This window comes from Priapulus caudatus, unplaced genomic scaffold, assembly GCF_000485595.1.
Source record: "Priapulus caudatus unplaced genomic scaffold, Priapulus_caudatus-5.0.1 Scaffold333, whole genome shotgun sequence".
NCBI classification, from domain to species: Eukaryota; Metazoa; Priapulida; class Priapulimorpha; order Priapulimorphida; family Priapulidae; genus Priapulus; species Priapulus caudatus.
The window spans coordinates 51040-71721 of NW_014577394.1; the positions used below are offsets into that span (position 1 = coordinate 51040).

A 20682-nucleotide genomic window follows, 5' to 3' on the forward strand; every position below is an offset into this window, starting at 1 on the left:
CGATTCTAACCGCAGGTTGCCCTTGCAGCGTGAGCGGTAGGCCCGGACGGTCCTCTATCGAGACGAGGACGCGCTATGCTAACCCACATACGATTCATATGCAGCATTCCACTCAATGCACTGTAAGTAGAGAAAGTAGAAGCTACTGATGCCAAGGATCTCATTGCTTTGTCGAGCATACTGGAAAGTTTAGTATATAATGTAATATAATAACTGATTGCTTGTTGTCACGCGCTATACTTACTGACTACTTAATTGGTTATACTTATTGGCTTGATACTTTATTGTCTAGCTGGTTCTATGGAATAATACCATGAACTGAGGCCTACTATCATAAAAATTTTATAATACTTGTTTAAAAAATATGCGCGCCTTACGGTTAAAATTTCCCCTTATGAGTGAGACTATATATATAACATATATATCAGAAGAGATTAATACTGGCTTATCTAACTTCTATATATTATATATCATATATATATATATGATATAATATACTATTAAATTATGTATAACACCTTTATGAAGTCGTACAGTCCTGAGAGGATCATGAAGCTGGCACAAGTACGTCGAACAAGAAAGTGCTTCACTTCATAGGCAGGACAGCCACTATCTGGCGTGGCACGTCCCGGTACCTGCCCGGATAAGCGGCCAGTTGTCAATGGCGAGCCGTCCAAGGCAGGACAAGATGGCCGATGGTTGCGCTGGGGCATTGCTGCAGCTGTATGTGGCAGTCTCAAAGGCGACGCAGGCGCCAAAATGAGTAGCCACTGCTAGATGGACGCTCTTCCCATCGATAGTGGTCGCCAAGTGATTTTCTGAAAGAAGAGAGAGAAGAGAGAAGGAAGAGGAGATTAGTGAATATAGAGAGGAGACAACACTGGAGCAAAGCGAGAAGCGGGGATCAGAATTGGTCGCAGGTGGTCTGCTTCATGGACGAGCAGCATACTGTATTGTAACATGGTTTAATTCACTTGTATCCTCACGGCATCTATCAGAGACTCAATACAGGCCATTTAAACCAATCGCAGACTTATTGGTATGTAAAAGGATGACCAGATTTTGCAGACTTGTGAGTGGTGCTTCTGCCGGTGCACTGTAGTCCATACACCGGACCTGAATTGCTACGCCAAATCTTGCAGGCTCGGCTGCAACGGCCATCTAATGGCATGTACAATGAAGTAAGCGTGTGCCCTTCTTCAGCACTGCTTCAGGTAAAAATAGCACACGTAATCAATTAAGCGAAGTCATCAATACAATGTATTGAAAGCGTTAATACTGAGACTAGCTGAACAGATCTCATTGCAAGAGGGTGGTATAAGTTGAAACGTGATCGGCCGTTTTTATACTTCGTGAACTGTGAATTTGCAATTCTTTTGTCTGTGAACTGTGGATGGTACCACCTTGCGTGAAGCGTGATTTAGCTTTTATTTAATCTGTGAACTGTGAATAAGAGGTCTCTTTCCTCGTGAATCTATGCATGTCGTGATATCTATGCATGTCCTCGTGAATTCATGCATTTTCACATTTTCACTGTGAAATGTGAAAAGCAGTTTCTGATTTTCACTGTAAACTGTGACAGTACCGTCCCTTACCCCCCCCCCCCTAATGCAAGGGGAGTGCATGGTTATCCCATTCAGATGAACATGTCAATTATTGCAAACAAGACGTCTGAGGTGTGCACTGGCTAATTAAGCTGCACAATATTGTGAGTGTGTGCTGCACCTACCCCACGATTTTGTGAGCGGGTGCCTGCCCCCTACCTCAGGATATCGTGAGTGCCGCTACTCCTACCTGCCGGATTTTGGAGAGCGTGTGCTGCCACCTACCTCGTGATTTTGAGAGCGTGTGCTGGCACCTACCTCAGGATTTTGAGAGCGTGTGCTGCCACTTACCCACAATTTTACGAACATGTGTTGGCCTACTGCAATTAAGATGTGTGTACGTGTGTTGTCCCTCTACCTTGAGCTGTTGTGTACGTGTGCTGCCCCTACCTTGAGCTTGTTGTGTAACCATGTGCTGGCCCCTACATCAGGATGTGTAACCATGTGCTGCCCCTACCTCAAGATGGTGTAACCATGTGCTGGCCCCTACCTCAGGATGGTGTAACATGTGCTGGCCCCTACCTCAGGATTATGTACCATGTGCTGCACCTACCTCGTTTTAGTTTTACGAAGACACTGCGTTGGAGTCAGCTTATCGAGGTCCAGTGGTATCGTATCAGCGCCTCGACCTCGCACGCTCCTCGCGTGTCTCGATCTCCTCTGCCTGTCTCGCTTGTCCTTGTGGCCTCGCCGCGAGAGATGCGCTCGAGGAGCGCCAATCGTCAGCAGGCGGATGTTCTCCATCGAAAGTGAGAGGTCGAAGTCTCGCTCGAGCGTCTGCCTCACTCGACACCCATTAGGCGAGTCGAGACCAAGCTTCTCCCAGCGTCAGCTCAGGCATTCAGCGTTGGCGACGTCCTTCACTCTGTCGGCCACGAAATTACGCACTTTATTATGACTCATTATAACATATTTAATGTCAATGTTTACGCGTTTTTGTGACAAAACTAAAGGGTAAAGTTTACTCGATTCAAAATGAAAGGGATACTGTGTAATGACGTTTCTTCAACACCACTGTAGTATCAGAGAGTAAATAAGTTGTTGTTGTCATTTATATCAACCAAGAAGTTGTGTATAAGTTTGTTGTGTACATTTTAATAGTTTTTAAACAATAATTACGTAATATAACAAAAAATGTCTACGTGTAATGAGAAATATTAATTTAGTGATACGAGCGATAGCGTACCGAGGATTTGGCGACAGCGTGGATAAGGTCGACCTGTGAGTCCTGGCGTTGACGCGCCACCGCTGCGATGCTTCTCTGCAAGCACAAAGCTGGAGACGAGGGGAACGGCTGGTTGAGCAGCACATCCATCGTCTGCATGCAGGAAGCAATGCGCTGCGGCAGCGTGCCACCTATGACGGCGTCGTTGCCTCCCAGGCTGCGCGCCATCCCCACGTCACCGATCGCTCCCCATTGGATCGCGAGCGCTGCAGACAGAAAAATGTGTCATCACTCCATGCTGCCAGTGTAAACGACGACAACAACGACGACGTGGGTAAAGACAACCACATCAATACGACAACAACAACGATGACAACAATGACAAGCATTACGACGACGACATGGGTAAAGACCACATTAAAACGACAAGAACGACCATAACAACGACAAGCATAACGATGACGACATGGGTAAAGACAACCACATCAAAACGACATCAATGACGATTAACAAAATAACAACAACGAAGATGATGATGACGACAACAAAAACGACAGCTGCAACAACACCAGCAACATTGCAACAACAACAACAACAAACAACAACGACGACAACAAGGATGACAACAATAATGACAGAACATCGACGACAAAAACAACAACAATGATGTCGACAACACAAGTGAACATTGTTCCATTTGAATACCGGGTACACTATCCATATGCCATATATACAGCAACACGTACAGCATGGGCCGGATATATAGATCTGGAATACAGTGTTCTATCCATGCACCTTTCTAAATAGGTACATTAATTCCTGGTATATGGCAAGCACTAAGTAACGTCCCCAAAACGTTAGTGCCTGTATAGAGAGACTCTCACCAGGGAAGCCGTCCCGCTGACGTCTCTCACAGATTCTCTCCATCGTTGAGTTTGCGTAACCGTAGTTCGTCTGCCCAGCGTTGCCACGGCCGCAGCTCGCAGATGAGAACACGACGAACCAGTCCAGCGAGGTGGCGCACGTGTCGCGGGTCACGAGGTCAAGGTTAACTGCGGCCGCCATCTTGGGTTTGTTTACCTCGCTGAAGGTCTCTGCTGTTTGGTTCTCAAACAGTCCATCCCTCAACACCTAAAGCGGACGCGTGTAGTCGAATATGAGTCCACTGTTCCAACATTCAGTGTCAACACATTGCAATCGTTTGGAAGTATATAAGAAGTGAGATCCGATGAACGAATATTATTACTTTGGGGATACGTGCGTTCCTAAATCAGCTGAAAACCTCAGCCAGCCCTTTTGATTACACTTTAATATTATAGGTACTGACTTTTCCGACACCGACCATGTACTATATGTAAGAATTAACAGACATTACGAAACTCCTTAATCTTGATCAAGCACTGATCTATATAACCCGTATATATTTTAGAACACCTTCCTCTCACACGAACAAAGGTGTGTATTCTCACCGCTGCCAAATGAAAGATGCCGCCCAGTGGCGCCACCTGCTGGGTCGTGTCAATCAGTTGTCTCGCCTGTGCCTCCAGGCTGGCATCCATCTTGCTGACCTCTACCTTTACACCCAGATTGCGCCACTCCGCCAATCTGTACTGCTGGTAACCTGTGGTGAGAACAGCTTTCGTGCAGTAGCAGAGATGGTGTCATGTCTTACGCAATATATGCTTGTTAATTGTACCGTAATCTGTTTTGGTTGCTCGATTCATTAGTTGCGTATTGTTGTTTTATTGGTTGTTTTGGGAATCTATTCAGCCAGCTTACGTACGGGGCACTGGGATAACTGATAAAACATGAAAGTAGTATAGGTACTTTGCAAAAATGTTTTTCTGTTCACTTAACTAAGCCTAAGAGTTACACCAGACTAGGGCCACGATCATACGTCAAACACTTAATTGTGTTACGTCCACATGCAGTCTTCGCCAGCTGCGTGTTATATATGTTAGCGTTATTTGCTACATATGTTCTATTATATTTACTGTATTATGTTAGTTGTATTGTTAGTGTAGTATATTTAGGATATATATGACACGCCAGATAGCGCGCACATCACCACGCGAGACATCGGATGTATGGCGTTCATAGTGATTGAATAAACAGCTTTGTTACGGCTACCATATGTCTTGTAATCGTGCTATGTAAGCAGTCCACACCATACATAGCAGCACACACCATACTACATGGTGTCAGAAGTAAACCAAACGTCTACGTCGACATAATTCAAGATGAATTCGCAAGTTCCACATCCCGTGATGGACTGGAACAGTCCGAACGTGAGAGAAGCGTGGAAACGTTTCGAACAGCATACCAAGTTATTGTGTACAGGGCCCCTGTCGACGGAGCCTGAGGATGTCAAGGTATCATATCTACTCATCTGGATCGGTGAGAAGGGACGAGACATACACTCGACGTTTACCTTCCAAGAAGACGAGGAGAGGAAGTTGGCACCGATATATGCCAAATTCACCGAGTACCTAACTCCGAAGTCGAACACTGTGATGTCACGCTATTTGTTCCACCGTCGAGTACAGCAGCCAGCAGAGCCAGTCGACCAGTTTGTCACGGATTTGCGAAAGCTCATGATGGACTGTGCGTACCCTCAATCAATACAGAATGACCTGATCCGTGACCGCTTAGTGTTTGGAGTGTCATCAGATAAAGTGCGTGAAAGACTTATCAACACTGGAAATAGTCTAACGCTAGACAAAGCCGTCGACATTGCCCGAACCCAGGAAGCTACATCACAGCAACTGAGTACCATGGCAGCGAGTGTTGCAGCTGTCCATAAGGTAAACAAACCCAAGGGTAGGAGTTATGCACCAAGTTACCGTAAACAGTCTACACCAGTGTCTTCAACCCAGCTAGGTAAGCCATGTCACAATGATGTGTCGGATGCGGGTGGGCAGATGGAACGTGCGTGTGTACATGCTCGTCAATATCTGCTGCATCATGTTGTCAACGAATTGCACCCAGTTACCCGTCCATGCGACCTTCGCATCTGAAACTGAAGAAAAACAAGTCCACCGTGCAGCAAGTACGAGACATAAACATGTGGGGTTCAATTACTTAGCTTCATCATGGTTGTTTCATACTTATAGTTGTACTTTATAAGAAGTTACTATACTTAATTATACGTGCGTCTGAAGCCATCATATTTCGTTCCCGGACGCCCACCCTCCTAGATTGTAACGGCCCGCCCCATAGCTGCGTGAACCCATAAAGCAAAGCACGTCGGCACGTACGATCGAGAGACGCCGCGACGATTGCCTGGAACTCGCCGCTGTAGTCGTAGCCGCGCATGCGCATCTCCTTGTACACGTCATCGGCACATAGCGGCAGCGGCTCGCCGTGACCTTTCAACTTCAGCGGCTCGGGTATGTCGAGACTCGCGTGCGCCGTGATGCGCCCCCTGGCGACGAGCGTCTTGCCTTCCGTCACCTGAAAGTCGCCCGTCGCCTGCATGATGTTGACAGCTATCGTCACCTTGCCTGGTGGGAGAGAGAGAGAGAGAGAGAGGTGGGTTAGATGGAAGACGGTGATGTCCTTCACCTTGTGAAGAGGGTATTTCGCACCATTACCATGCGATTATTGGAAGGGCAATGTAGCTTTATGTCAATTACCTTGATTTTAATAGATATTCAACGCATTACAATACAGCATCTTGCTAGCAGATTTAATCTCTATAACTGCCGAAGATACAGGTCAATTGAACTACTCTGTCCAATTGCTAATGCAATGGTTACTGCATCATAATAAGCAACTGTCTCCTCTTTGAAACTGAAAGTTGTTAGTTGTACAGAAAAAGGGACTTGGGCGACGTCCATGCGTTTTAAGGGCATGAAACGTTGTACCGACACTTAGGTCATGCACATAGGCACATCCAACCTAAATTTACCTACTACAACCTAAATTTTAACAAAGCTCAGATATAATATCAGGAAACCTGTTGTGATTCCTGTTCTAGATAGCCACTGTGGAGGGCCACCACAGGATCATCACAGGCATGCCACTAAGTGCAGACGTGTTCCTACGTTTCCTACGGTGTGTAGTAAATGGTAGAGATAGTACAGATGGACAGAGAGCTTGTTTGTTTAGTTTATGCGCAAGATCACACTGTTACTGTATCACTGTAAACCCAGAAGCATTTCTGCCCTTCTCTACAAGAAACTACAATTGTTATTCCACCCATCAAAACATGTTACTAAAAGGCACAACCTCTATATAAACACCAGGGCCGTAGGCTGAGCAAATTCCTAGAGGGGGGCAGTGGCGGCTCCAGGATTTCAAGGAGGGGGTGATAAACAGGCAGAGGTTCTAGGGGTCCTCCCACAGAAAATTTAGAAAATATAGATCGCAGGAAATGGTATTTGAGGCCTTCATTCTGACTACGACAATTCTCTTTTAGTAAAACATTTTTTGTTGCTCCAAAATCTAGCGGGGGCAGCTTCCCCTTGCCCCCCCCCCTGCAGGCTATATATGGCTATATGAACACAAATAAGGAAAAGTGCAGTACTGAATGACAAAAGTGACTGCTACCCACACATACACATGGATACACAGGCACACATGAATGCACGCCCACACCTACCCACACGCACACACACACACACACACACACACACACACACACACACACACACACACAATAGGAGGATGCCGTGAAAGGCGACGTTACGTAGAAAGACTGCCATGCCTAGCGGCGTGTTGCTCGACAGGTCGTACTTGCCGATCTCAAGGAAGCGGCCATGTTGCGCGAGGAGACGCACGCTCGCCTGTAGCTTGTCATCTGCCAGCGAGTTGAGCACGACGTTCACACCTGCAAGAGACACGGAGGGCGTCGGTGATTTGATCTGTTTAAATTTGTTTTAGTTATTGAGTTTATTTAGTTATTGATTATAAATTATTCATAGTTTATATATTATTTGTTACATTTATTCGTTTGTTTATCAATGCATATGTTGTACTGCGAAAGTGATGACTTCGGGTTGAGAGTCGGTAGAAAGTAGCAGCGTAGTCGTGTGATAACTAGTAGAAAGATGATCCGTCGTAGCAGGTTGTTATTGAAGTATGACTTTATTAGTAACTACGATCACATACAACATATATACATACATACGGCAACCAAACTAGGTCCCGTCATTTCTGTTTCCGTCGCTACATCTTGGGTAGGTAACCCCTCTTGGGTAGGTCCGTCGTAACTCGGTGCCTGACTTCCGTCTCCCCGAGCGTCTATTTATACGCTTCTTAAAAGCGTCCGGACGCCCCACAATGCAAACCAGTTTCTCCCCGCAGCTTCTACTATTAGTGACATATTAACGCGAACGTTTGCGTTTGCTGCCAATACACCGATAGCACAGATATATACCGATACTACTCTAGTATCTATAACATAACATATCTATAGCTATCTATAGTGTATATAATTATGTTCATTATGACATGTAACGTATAAACGCGACCATGTCAATAAGTTTTACTAACGACGGGATTTTTTCAAATATGGCAGCATAACGTGGAGTTAAGCCCTACAGGTAGACATATGTCTTGGATAGATGAAGAATTCCCCCAGCAACCCTAATCCATCCCTACTCGCCCACATCATCTACATAACAATAGGTGTGAGAGAGAGAGAGAGAGAGTGTGAGTGACTGCTGTTACCCTTTCCCTTAGTGGCGATCAGGATCTCTTGCTCGAAGCTAGCGTCGCGTGAGTTGCTGAAGTGTTTGTCCTGCAGCTGTGGGAACTTGTGCTTCAGATAGTTTCTCTTCTCGTGCGAGCCGACGGTTGTAAACACCTCGCATCCACGGTGCAGCGCCACCGAAATGGCCGCCTGCCCCACACCCCCACTGCCAGAGTGTATCAGCACCCTGTGGTAGCAGGGTAGAATTAGCACAGCACCCATCTTAAACATCTCCAGTGAGCTACCATCTTATAAATCCCTGCTGATTAGCAATCTGTGAAAAACTCGTTGATAATCAGTCATCTATATGTAACTTTAGTGATCAGTCACCTTTAAACAACTTGGTTATCACCCATCTTTATATTTCTAGGTAATTGACCAGCTATTAGAGTTGAGAAATGAATTTCCTGCACTTCCACACCTATTATCCCATCAGGATGCATACCGTTCTCCTTTTCTCAGCCTGCCCCTCACTATAAGAGCATAGTAGGCTGTCGCGTAGACCACAGGCACGGTAGCGCCTTCTCTCAGCGTCCACGACTCAGGCACAGGCCACGTGAATTTGATATCAGCGTCGACGGTCGTCGCCAGACCTTTAGCTGGCATCAATCCCATGATCCTCCTTCCATCGCTGCTGTGACCAGAGAACTCCATGCCGAGGATACAGTCATGCAGCGCCATGTTACCTATAACAACAGTATAGCGACATCTGACGATCACGACACTGAGAGTTTAATCACTGTGTCAGAGAACGAAGGAGGCTAAGGAATATAGAAGCAGAAAGGGCAATAATGGTGTCATTGACTTCCGGTGAATATCTGGATGCATCTGACAAAACCCCAACCGTACATCCTACCCCGGGGTACTGCCGGAACGTACCCTGGGTACGGTCCGGTATACCGGAACGTACCCTGGTACTATCTAATATGCCGGACCGTACTTCGCCTACTCCACTAACGAGTCTAGGGAGTCGCCTACGCCTGCTCCCTAACCCGAACCCTAACCCTAACACTAACCCTAACCCTAATCCTAACCCTAACCATATCAAATAGTTACCAGGGTACGTTCCGGCAGTACCCTGGGGGACATAGACCCTATGAGCGTCACTACTCACGTGTGTGTAAATCTAAGACGAAAAGACATTCGATGAGGCAGAACCTGGTCTAGATCCCGATCAGTTCAACATAGACAGTGTCCACAGTGTTGATGGTATCAACAAGGCAGTCGCAGATCTCTCGACCCCATCAGGTCACGTGATTTCAGTCAAAGTTGACACTGGAGCTGAGGCCAACGTATTGCCTGTAGCTATACAGCAATTTCTTGGCTGTAAACTACAGCAGTGTGAGGAACGACTGTACAGCTACTCTGGGCACCGACTGGAAACACTGGGTACGTGTGTAATTTCATGTACACATAAGGAGATTACCTTACCAGTGAAGTTTTTAGTTGTTAAAACTTCATCACCCCCTGTTCTTGGTCTGATGTCATGCCTGGACTTCGGCCTCGTAAAACTTGTGCTGTCTGTCACCGAGCCATCCCGGACATCTACCGCACAGTTGGCATCTCCAGCAACACAGAAAGTACATCAGCACGTTACGCCATCCTCCACACAGGCTGTAGTAGACCAGTTCAGTGATGTGTTTAAGGGAATTGGTTCGTTCGAGGGCTCTTTCGCCATCAACAAGGAAGTGTTCCCCGTGATCCACCCACCGCGCCGTATCCCTTTCTCGTGCCAAGAGAAAGTCAAGCAGGAGCTCGACCGCATGGTGGATATGAACATCATCGCCAAAGTCACTGAGCCCACCAAATGGGTAAACTCTATGGTAGTAGTCGAGAGAAAGTAAGGAGCTATTAGGATCTGCCTAGACCCTAAGGACCTCAATGCTGCCATTCGTCGTCCTCATTATCCTGCCAAGTCATTCGACGACATCGTTGGAAGATTAGCCGGTTCGCGCTACTTCTGTGTCCTTGATGCACGCTCAGGGTACTGGCCATTCCTGTACTGTACCTGTCGCTGACACGTTGTCTCGTCATCCTGTTGACCCGCCGTCTAAGGATGATATGGAGTCAGTCGCTCGGGTGCACTCTGTGTTTGAGTCCGTTCGCGTCACCCCACACAGACTTGACGAGATCAGGTCTGCCACAGAGCAAGACCAGGTCATGCGCATACTCGTGGACACAATAATCAACGGATGGCCGGAGAATCGTGTGTCTTGCCCTAAAGATATACTGGATCACTGGAACCATAGGGACCAACTTTCTGTGATTGATGGTATCGTGTTCAAGTCTCACAGAATTGTGATCCCAGAAAAGCTCCGATCATCTATGTTGGCATGTTTGCACACAGGCCACATGAGCATGGAGAAGTGCAAGCAGCGAGCAAAAGACACTGTATTCTGGCCATCTATTAACAAGGACATCGAGAATTGTGTTAGCCAGTGCTCAGTCTGCCAAGCACACAGGTCGTCACCTGCGCATGAGCGACTAATGAGTCATCCCATTCCCGATCACCCATGGCAGCGGATCGGCAGTGACATTTTCACTTTGAATAGTGAAGACTACCTTATCACGGTAGATTACCTCTCTAGATTTGTTGAGTTAGACAGATTGAGAGATACACGATCGTCAGCAGTATTACACAAGCTCAAGTCTCACTTTGCCCGTCACGGTATTCCAGATACCCTGATAACAGACAATGGTCCACAGTTTTCATCAGTAGAGTTTGCTCGATTCACAGAAGCCTGGGGATTCGAGAATATCACTTCCAGCCCTGCATATCCTCGCTCGAACGGGTTGACAGAGAAAACTGTTCAAACGGTCAAACGAATACTGACCAAAGCCAAGGAAGACAAATCTGACCCCCTACCTTGGACTGTTAGAGCTACGAAACACTCCTGTGGATGATTTTGCTTCACCCGCACAGTTACTGATGAGTCGTCGTTTAAGGTCCGTCATTCCAGTGGCTGAGGAGCGCTTCCTTCCACAAGCCATCAGCCCAGCATCAATCAGATCCACACGACAAAAGCAGCAAGCCAGTCAAAAGAAGTACCATGATCGCACCTCACAGCCAGCTAAGCCTCTTGTGATAGGAGAGAGAGTGCGTATGCACCTGAAGTCTTCCCCCAGTAAAGCAGCTGTCGTTATTGGCCACGCTAAAGAGCCTAGCTCGTACGTCATCCAGTCTGATGATGGTGGCGTTTATCGGCGCAATCGCTACAATCTACTGAGCTCTGGAGAGCCATATCAGCGCACCACCCAAGATTGTTACCCTGAAGACCCACCACAGCACCCACCAGGCACTCCATCAGGGCCAAGCCTAGACGCAGCATCTTCACCCCATAAACAGTGCCCCGAATCACCATCACTACCAAATGTGAACTCTAGTAAAAATGATAATATAAGCAGATCTAGATATGGTAGGGTGATCAAGCCCTGTGTTAGGCTTAACCTGTGAGTGTAGAATATAAGCCAAGTGAGCATATAATGATATATAAAGATATATGTATGATTATGATAGGGACCAGTATACTGACATAGTAGGTTAAGTATAAAAAAGGTGTTTTATGTTATTAGCTCATCTGACATAGTCAGATGCAGCTTGTAGAATCGCATGATTGTCCGTCCGTCCGTCCGTCCGTCCGTCAACAGTTGGGCACAAATCTTAACCGCTCGATGTACGGTCACGATATTCGTCAAATCGGGGGGGATCGTCAAAACGAGTTGGGATGTTGAAGCTGGGGGTCAAAGGTCAAAGGTCAAGAGGTGTAAAAGAAGGGGAACCTTCACTCGCTTAACTTAAGGTATAGGGAAGGAAATGCAGAGATTGCGGCCAAGTCAAATGGCTCAACCTAAGGCCTCGTGATAGTCGGTGTATAGCATCATGTGGAACAAGCAATAACACTGTGCCGAAATTGAGGTCACAGGTCAGAGTAATGGGCACTAGGGCAAAGTTTTTAGACATTTTTCTGAGGACATGGTGCTGACGGAGCGATCTGAAAACCTTTGTTTGTTTCAGCGGTGACGCTAGCATTTATGGCTTTATTGAAAGACCATGAAATTACCTTCTGCTGACATGGCGAAGAGTAAGTGTCGGATAAACCTTTTGACACTCAGAGAGGGTTTAAAGCATGGATTTGTTACTGTCTGTTAGAAAGAATTTGACTGCGCGGTTTGCTAGTAAATCTATACATGCGCTGGATGTATGAGGCTAACAATGTCAGCAGTGAAATTTCAAAGGCTTAATTTTGGTTGAAAGAAGGTTTATGCTCTCTTAAATCGTATTAAGTTTATGCATGGCATTCTGTACTGTTCAGTATGTACATGTAATAAGCCACTGCAGTGCCAACTGCCAGTGCATGTGTGGTGCGTACTGTGTAGTTTTTGGCCTGCGTTAATTGGTTACAGTGCAGCTCTCTATGCAGCCGTAGGCCTGCCGTAGAAATTGGATGAGTGGCTTACCTATTCTGTCTTGCATAATAGTTGTTGATACTACGTAGATGGAGTTCTTCCAGTTAATCTGAAGACACTTAAACGTACGCACCATCTCGTGCAACTTCATAACGATCCCAAGCGAAAAATACATTCCTTTAGAAGGTTCCGTGATACACCTAGTGGGCATTCCACTGTTCGGTTGTATCTGTAACGCACATTTGGGACTGAACAGAGTTTACTAGAATCCCACAACTCGAGCCACAGAGTCACCGCAGTAGACGTTAGAAGTTGAGCGCTGTCGCTGCCGCGGCACTTGTATTATATATATATACTGTGAATTGGCCAGGGTACAGTTTGTTATGCATTAACGTAACTACTGAAATATGGTCAGTACAGCAACTATTGAGAGCCATTGATGAATGCAATAACGTCATTCTAGTTTATAATGTATGATGTTAAAAAGGCACATGTTGGGCAAGACATAATCCATAGCAAATCTTAGTTTCTAAATAAATCTAAAGCTGTGATCTAAAGTTAAAATAGACTGATCGCACTGTCAGACGCTGTTGTGGCATTTCAAGTCATCTTTATTAGGCAAGTTAATTTGCAGCGTTTTTGTTTATGTTCATGAAAGCGAAATACCTTGATGACTGACAAACTTTTCAGTTGTGTAAAGAGAGAGTAGTATATTTACGGATATATATGACACGCCCCAGATGGCGCAGCCACTGCACCACGGGGAGTGCCGTGACATTCGAATGTATGGCTTTCATAGTGAATTGAATAAACAGCTGTTGTACGGCTAGCCATATGTCTCTAAATTCGTGCTATGTATGAGTCGAGTCCAGCACGATACTACAGTTAGGGCTATACTCTACCATAGTATCCGCAGTCTCTGGCAGCTGCTAGGTGTGAGTTACTTTTAATGCACCACCTTCTTGACCAGCCGGATCGAGCTGTGAGGACGACATTCTGAGCCGCCATGCTCGATCAGCCACTGACACAATCTGGACTAGCTCTGTCGACGCCACCACTAGCCCCCCTGTTGATGATGGTATGACTGTCTGCGGGTGACAGCTGGTGTGCGCACACGCGCATGAAGCTTGGTGGCAGTCACCGTCCCAGCCCTCGGCCATCCTTTCTGCAGCCTACACAAGCGAGAAGTTAGACTGGCTACCATCTATGCTATGCACTTACGCTGCGGCACGCGACGCGACAGCACAGCTGTATGTCTAGCCACTCAGCGCACCGGCAACGCACGGCCACACAAGCATACAATACACGCACAGCACGTCGACGCACGCAAGCATAACATACACGGCACGCACTCACGTCAGACGCGCCACGCACGTGTCACAAGCGATAACATACACAGCACGCGCAGCGTTGCCACGCAGCTCACGAACGCGCACGCACACAAGCATACATATGCAACGCACGCACATGCACTGAAAAACACGCCCACGCACGCAAGCATACATACACGCACGCACGCACGTACGCTTTGTAATGTCTAGCACTCACTGGCAGCGCTACAGCACGCTTGTATGACTAGCATCATGCACGCCACAGCATCGTTTGTATGTCTAAGCACTCCACGGCACGCACACACGCTTGTATGTCTAGGCAAGCTGCTACTCACTGCACGCACGTGTAATGTCTAGCACTCACGGCAGCACTGGTCTAGCAGCAGCACGCACACGCTTGTATGTCTAGCACTCACGCAGCGCACACAACGCTTGTATGTTAGCACTCGACGCACGCAGACACACGTATGTTAGTCACTGCAACGCACGCACGCACAACGTTTGTATTCTACACGCCACGCACGCCGCCAGCACACACGATTGTATGCTAGCACTCACATGCACGCACACACGCTTGTATGTCTACGCTACTCAACCGCAGGCACCACGAGACGCTTGTATTCTAGCACCAGCGCACGCACACACGCAGAGTCCACTCGACAGACTTTGTATATCTAGCACGAGTCACGCTACAGCACACACGTTTGTATGTCTAGGCCACGCAACGCACGTCAGCACACGAACCCCGCTAGCTTTTACCTGTACAAGCACCTTGCCGATGTGCTTGCCTTGTGCCCTATGAAGTCGGAACGCGCTCTCCACGTGGTCGCTACGGCCGAACACCGTCGCCTTCAGGGGCGCACTGCTCCGCTCGCGGATGCGCTCGACCACCGACAGGTGCGCACGCGCATCCAGTCGTCATGTCCGGGATCGACAGAGGCGTCTAGGAGGATGGCCGTGAAAGGGGCGACGTTACGTAGAAAGACCTGCCCATGCGGCTAGCGGCGTGTTGCTCGACAGGTCGTAGCTTTGGCCGATCTCAAAGGAAGGCGGGCATGTTGCGCGACGGAGAACGCACGCTCGCCTGTAGGCTTGTCATGTCTGCCAGCGAGTTGAGGTCAGCAACGTTCAGCAACCTGGGCAAAGAACAGCGGAGGGCGTCGGTGCATTTCGATACTGTTTAAATTTGTCTTTAGTTATTGAGTTTATTTAGTTATTTGATTATAAATTATTCATAGTTTATATTATTTATTTTGTTACATTTATTCCGTTTGTTTATCAATGCATATTTGTAACTGCGAAAGTGATCGACTTCCGGGTTCATCGTATGAATCGACAGCGTAGAAGGTAGCAGCGTGTAGTCGTGTGATAACTAGTAGAGAGATGATCCGTCGTAAGCAGGTTGTTATTGAAGTATGACTTTATTATAACTACGATTCGATCATACAACATATATACATACACTACGGCAACCAACGTCACGGTCGCCGTCATTTCTGTTTCCGTCGCTATATTCTTGTAGTAACCCCTCTTGGTAGGGTCCGTCCGTAACTCGTGTGCTTGACTTCGCGTCTCGGCCCGAGCGTCTATTTATAGCGCTTGCTTAAAAAGCGTCCGGACGCCCACAATGCCAACCAGTTTCTCGCTCGCAGCCTTCTACTATTAGTGACATATTAACGCGCATTGTCTGTATCATTAGGGTGCGCGTAGTGCTACGTATATATATAGAGCATACGTCCAGGATGTTATTACGCAAAACAACAATAACTATCCCCACCAGGGTTAGAAGTATAGACGCAAGCCCTAATTAGCCGCAGTCCTAGCATACAACACATAACATCAGCAAACTCATGTACCTAATATAGAAATAATAGGCCAGAGCATAGACAGATAACTACAAAGAAACCGCCGGGTGTGTGGCATGAATCTTATCTGCATTTGCTTTGATATTATCAGTGCTATATCACAGACGCCAATGTAGCTTAATATTGATAAAAGCTTTTAGCTCGCTGTAGCAGTAATGGATAACTGTCAAGTATAGGAATACCACAAAACTATAACAAGTAACTACACTTTAAAAAAATATTACATTGTAGTTCTATCCATCATAGTGGTGGACACATACGCGCAAACGTTTGGCGTTGCCTGCCAATGACCGGATAGCAAGATATATATACCGGATACTAACTCTAGTATCTATAACATAATATCTATAGCTATCTATAGTGTATTATAATAATGTCATTATGACATGTAACGTATAAACGGCGACCATGTCAATAAGTTTTAGCTAACGACGGGATTTTTCAAATATGGCAGCATAACGTGGAGTTTAAGCCGCTACAGGTAGATCATATGTCTTGATAGATAAAGAACTTCCTCCCGACGCACAAACCCTAATCCATCCTCTACTCGCCCACTCATCTACATAACATAAGTGTGAGCGAGAGAGTGTGAGTGAACTCTGTTACGCCTTTCCCTTGGTGCGATCAGGATCTCCTGCGTCGAAGGCTAGCGTCGCGTGAGTTCTCGAAGTGTTTGTCCTGGCAGCTTGGTGGGAATTGTACTCAGATAGTTCCCTCCTTCTCGTGGGCGAACGCGACGGTTTGTAAACACCTCGCATCCACTGGTGCAGCGCCACCGAAGAATGGCGGCGCCTGCCAGCCCACACCCCACTGGCCAAGACTGTATCCGCAGCACCCTGTGGTAGCAGGGTAGCAATTAGCAGCAGCACCCATCTAAACTATCTCGCAGTGAGCTACATCTATAAATCCTGCTGATGTAGCACGATCTAGTGATAACTCGCTGATAATCAGTTCATCTGATATGTAACTTAATGTAGATGATGCAGTCACCTATTAAAACAGACTGGTTATCACCATCTTATATTCTAGTAAATTGACCAGCTATTAGAGTTGAGAAATGAATTTCCTGCACTTCCACACCTATTATCCCATCAGGATGCATACGCGTTCTCTCCTTTTCTCAGCCTGCCCCTTAACTATAAAGGGCATAGTAGGCTGTCGCCGTAGACCACAGCCGGTAGCGCTTCTCGTCAGTGTCCACAGACTCAGGCACAGGCACGTGAATTTAAATATCAGCGTCGACGGTCGTACGCCAGACTTTAAGCTGGCAAGCATATCCCATATCCGTCTCTTCCATCGCTGCGTGACCAAGAACTTGCCATCCGAGATACTTCATGCAGCGCCATGTAGCGCTATAACATACAGTATTAGCGAACATCTGCACGATCACGAGCACTAGAGTTATCACTGTGTCAGAGAACGAAGGAGGCTAAGGAATATAGAAGCAGAGAGGCAGGACAATAATGGTGTCATCTTGACTTCCGGTGAATAGCTCTGGATGCGCATGTTTCTGACAAACCGCCCAACCGTAGCATCCTCCCTCCTTCTCCTCCTGCCTCCTCCTCCTCCTCCTCTCTCCTCCTCCTCCTCTTCCTTCCATGCCTCCTCTCCTCGCTCCTCCTCCCCTCCTTCTAATCTGCCGTGCTTCCCTCCCTCTTCTTCTAACTCTTGCTCAAAATTTTAATTGCGCCCACTAGTAACCAACACATATAATAAACCTGTGAAGGTTTGATGACGTACGCTGAATGGCATCCGGGGCAGCTTACCAAAGTTTGCCAGCATGCACATCTCTGAAGTTGAGCGAGGCCGTAGCTCACAGACCAGCACAGCTCCTTGTCTTGTCGTCATCACGACCCCAGTGCTTGAGTGGAGACTCGAACCAGCGCAGGCTGAGAGTCGCTCACGGGTCGCCAGCGTTCATCGTAGCGTACGTGCCCGGACATCTTTGGGTCCAATTCCCACTGCAAACATGTGTTTGGAACGGTATTTGATACAGTATTGACAACACATACGGGTGGACACAGCATGATCTGCGCATATCCATTATAATCTTCACGCTCACCCGTATAAAAGCGATATGGCAAAGTGAAACATGAGTGTGAATCTTGAAATGACTCTCACTTGTATCCATTACCAGCAGTTAATGGTCGCGACGTTTTAAATCCTGCCTGTATATAAGCCGGGTCATCAACCTTGGTTGAAGGGCAGGTGACGAATGACCGTCCACAGTCCCTCCTGATACGTCATGACCAAGTCTCTCCTCACATCTCCATCCGCACCTCTTGCCTACCAACCTCCAGCATGCCCTTCCTCATGCTAACCAAGCACCTATATGAAACTAGCAGTTGTATTCTGGATATCGAGTACATGGACTGCAGATGGTAAAGCAAAACATTTTAACTTAGATTAATAATGTTATTAGGATATTTATTATAGTGAATGCATTGCGTGCATGCATGTAAATTATTCTTGTTTTGGTGTTAATAGTGTTTAGGAATATAGGCTTACTTCTTGACCTATGCTGTAGAACACACACAAGGAAGTTAAATTGATAACAATTAAACAATACATATAAAGTTTTGCACGCTAATTCGTCCCACGCTGGCTCCCTTTGTTAAACAGTTGACGCATTTCTACAATGCCAACTTTGCACGCTCGTTAGTCTGTTAGGGCAGATACGGGAGCCTGATTCTCCAACCTGCTACAAAACAACGCACATGTAGGTTGATTTACGAACCTTTAATTTGTTTAATAATACACAATTATCTTGTACTTGCCTAACAATCCCTAAAGCTAACTAAATTAACACAATTCAAATGATAACACCGTAAAATTCTGTGCCAAATAAAATTTTTTTTTTTGGTTTTTTGGTCAACACACATGGAATACGACGCTCCCATACGTGAGAATAGAGACATTTGACGCTTCCATCCTCCGTCCTTCAGCGCTTCCACCGCACTGAAGTCCTGTGCATCCACGCTCACCACACGCTCCTCTCCACCTCCCCGACCTACCTCCTCCTCCGCCTCCTCAGCAGGACAGAGCTCCTATTGGCGCGCATGCGACCGCTCACAACAATCCACCCCAGCCCCGCCTGCTACAACACCTCCTCCATGGCGCTCAGCCGCGAGCAGCGGTCACCTCTCCGCGTGACGGTCAGCGCATACGAGGAGTTTCCCGCAAGGAAGTCCGGCCGCCCGGCTCCGCAACGAGCAGGAACCGTGCTCCCCGACGTGCCACACGTACGCGCCCCCTCGAGGGTCGCGCGCGGGTCGCTGCTCCGGTGCAACACGTTATCAAGTATGAGGAGGGCGGCGCCAGCAGCGGCGGCGGGCGGCGGGCCTTCGGCGACGTCCCACGCTACCGTGTCGTCGTCGTCGTCGGTGACGGTCGGTTGCGCACGGCAGACGACCCGCTCCACATCTACCGTCGGCTGCATGCACATCATCGCCGCGACTTCCGCCGATAGGTGGCGCTGCTCGCCTGGCTCGACCTCCACGACCTTGACCCGCGACGACCCCGTGCGCAGGTTCTCAAGCGCGACGTCGACGCACACCTTCAGGCTGCGCCCAGAGAACGCCAACTGGTGGAGGGCGTCCCCGCCCACTGCCTCTCCCGCCGCCGCACGCAGCGCGTCAACGACCCCGTCTGACCCCGCGGCGACAATCTCCGCCATCTTGTTCAGCAAGTGGAGAGTGGCGCGCGACATTGCAGGGTAGGATTCCGCCGGCGGGGCTGCGACCTTGGCCATCTCCAAGGAGTTTTCCACGTCCGACCGCATACGCTTGCAAGTATTGGTGAGAAAGCTGAAGATAGGGGCAGGGGAGGAGGAGGCGGCGGAGGGAAAGGCACCCGCCATCGACGGTGTCCCGACATCATAGGCGACCTCGGGGTCACGGAATCCGGAGTCGACCGCGTCCGACTGGTTCTGCGTACGTTCACGGATCTTGGCGAGGAGGCGAGGGTTGGGGACGGTGGCGCCCCCGGTGGAGGCGAGAGCGCGGGCGATGCGGCCACACACCTCCTCGCAGGCGCTCACATATCCGTCCAGCGCGGCGTCTCTCAACTCCTCAACGTACGGCACAAAGACGTGCCGCTCCAGCGTCGGCGAATCGTGATGGTGGCGCCGCGGTGCGAGGCTCATGTGCAGGTCCGTGATCTCAACGCCACCTGCTGTGCACTTGTTGAGCACGTGATTGACGTGCGAGTGTAGCACTAGACACAAAACCGAGTAATTAAAACGAGTAAAAGTCATGTATTCACATTTTCGTAGTAATTTCAAACGATGCGAGATACGAAATGCATAATTTCTGCTATTGCTCACACAATTAATTCTTCAGATGCGGCTTTTCCTAGTGCCCCAGTAATAGTAAGATGAGGGGAAGCAAGCAATGCGTTCACTAAAGAGAGCAGGCGTCAGTTTCAGTAGGGTGCATGTCTAAAAGGACTGAGCCTCACATTTAGGTGCTTCAGTTTGATCTAGACCCCCGCGCAGCTGTGATTGAACGAGCGTGCGCTATTTTTGACACACAACGGTCAATACATGATGATATATACCTGACAGCGCTACACACGGATCAATTGTTTCTGCACGCAGGTTATGCTGGAATTGACC

General features: G+C 47.8%; 1 protein-coding gene across 1 annotated transcript in view; it reads right to left on the reverse strand.

Annotated features, from left to right (window-relative positions):
- LOC106809163 (fatty acid synthase-like) overlaps positions 1-20682 on the reverse strand; it is a 34930-nt gene that overhangs the window by 8482 nt on the left and 5766 nt on the right. Inside the window, exons 8-10 of the mRNA XM_014812147.1 lie at positions 6027-6272; positions 5702-5788; positions 4239-4390 (exon numbers count right to left, since the gene is read on the reverse strand). Coding sequence (XP_014667633.1) covers positions 4239-4390; positions 5702-5788; positions 6027-6272 — 485 coding nt within the window. The remainder of the gene's footprint in view (positions 1-4238; positions 4391-5701; positions 5789-6026; positions 6273-20682) is intronic.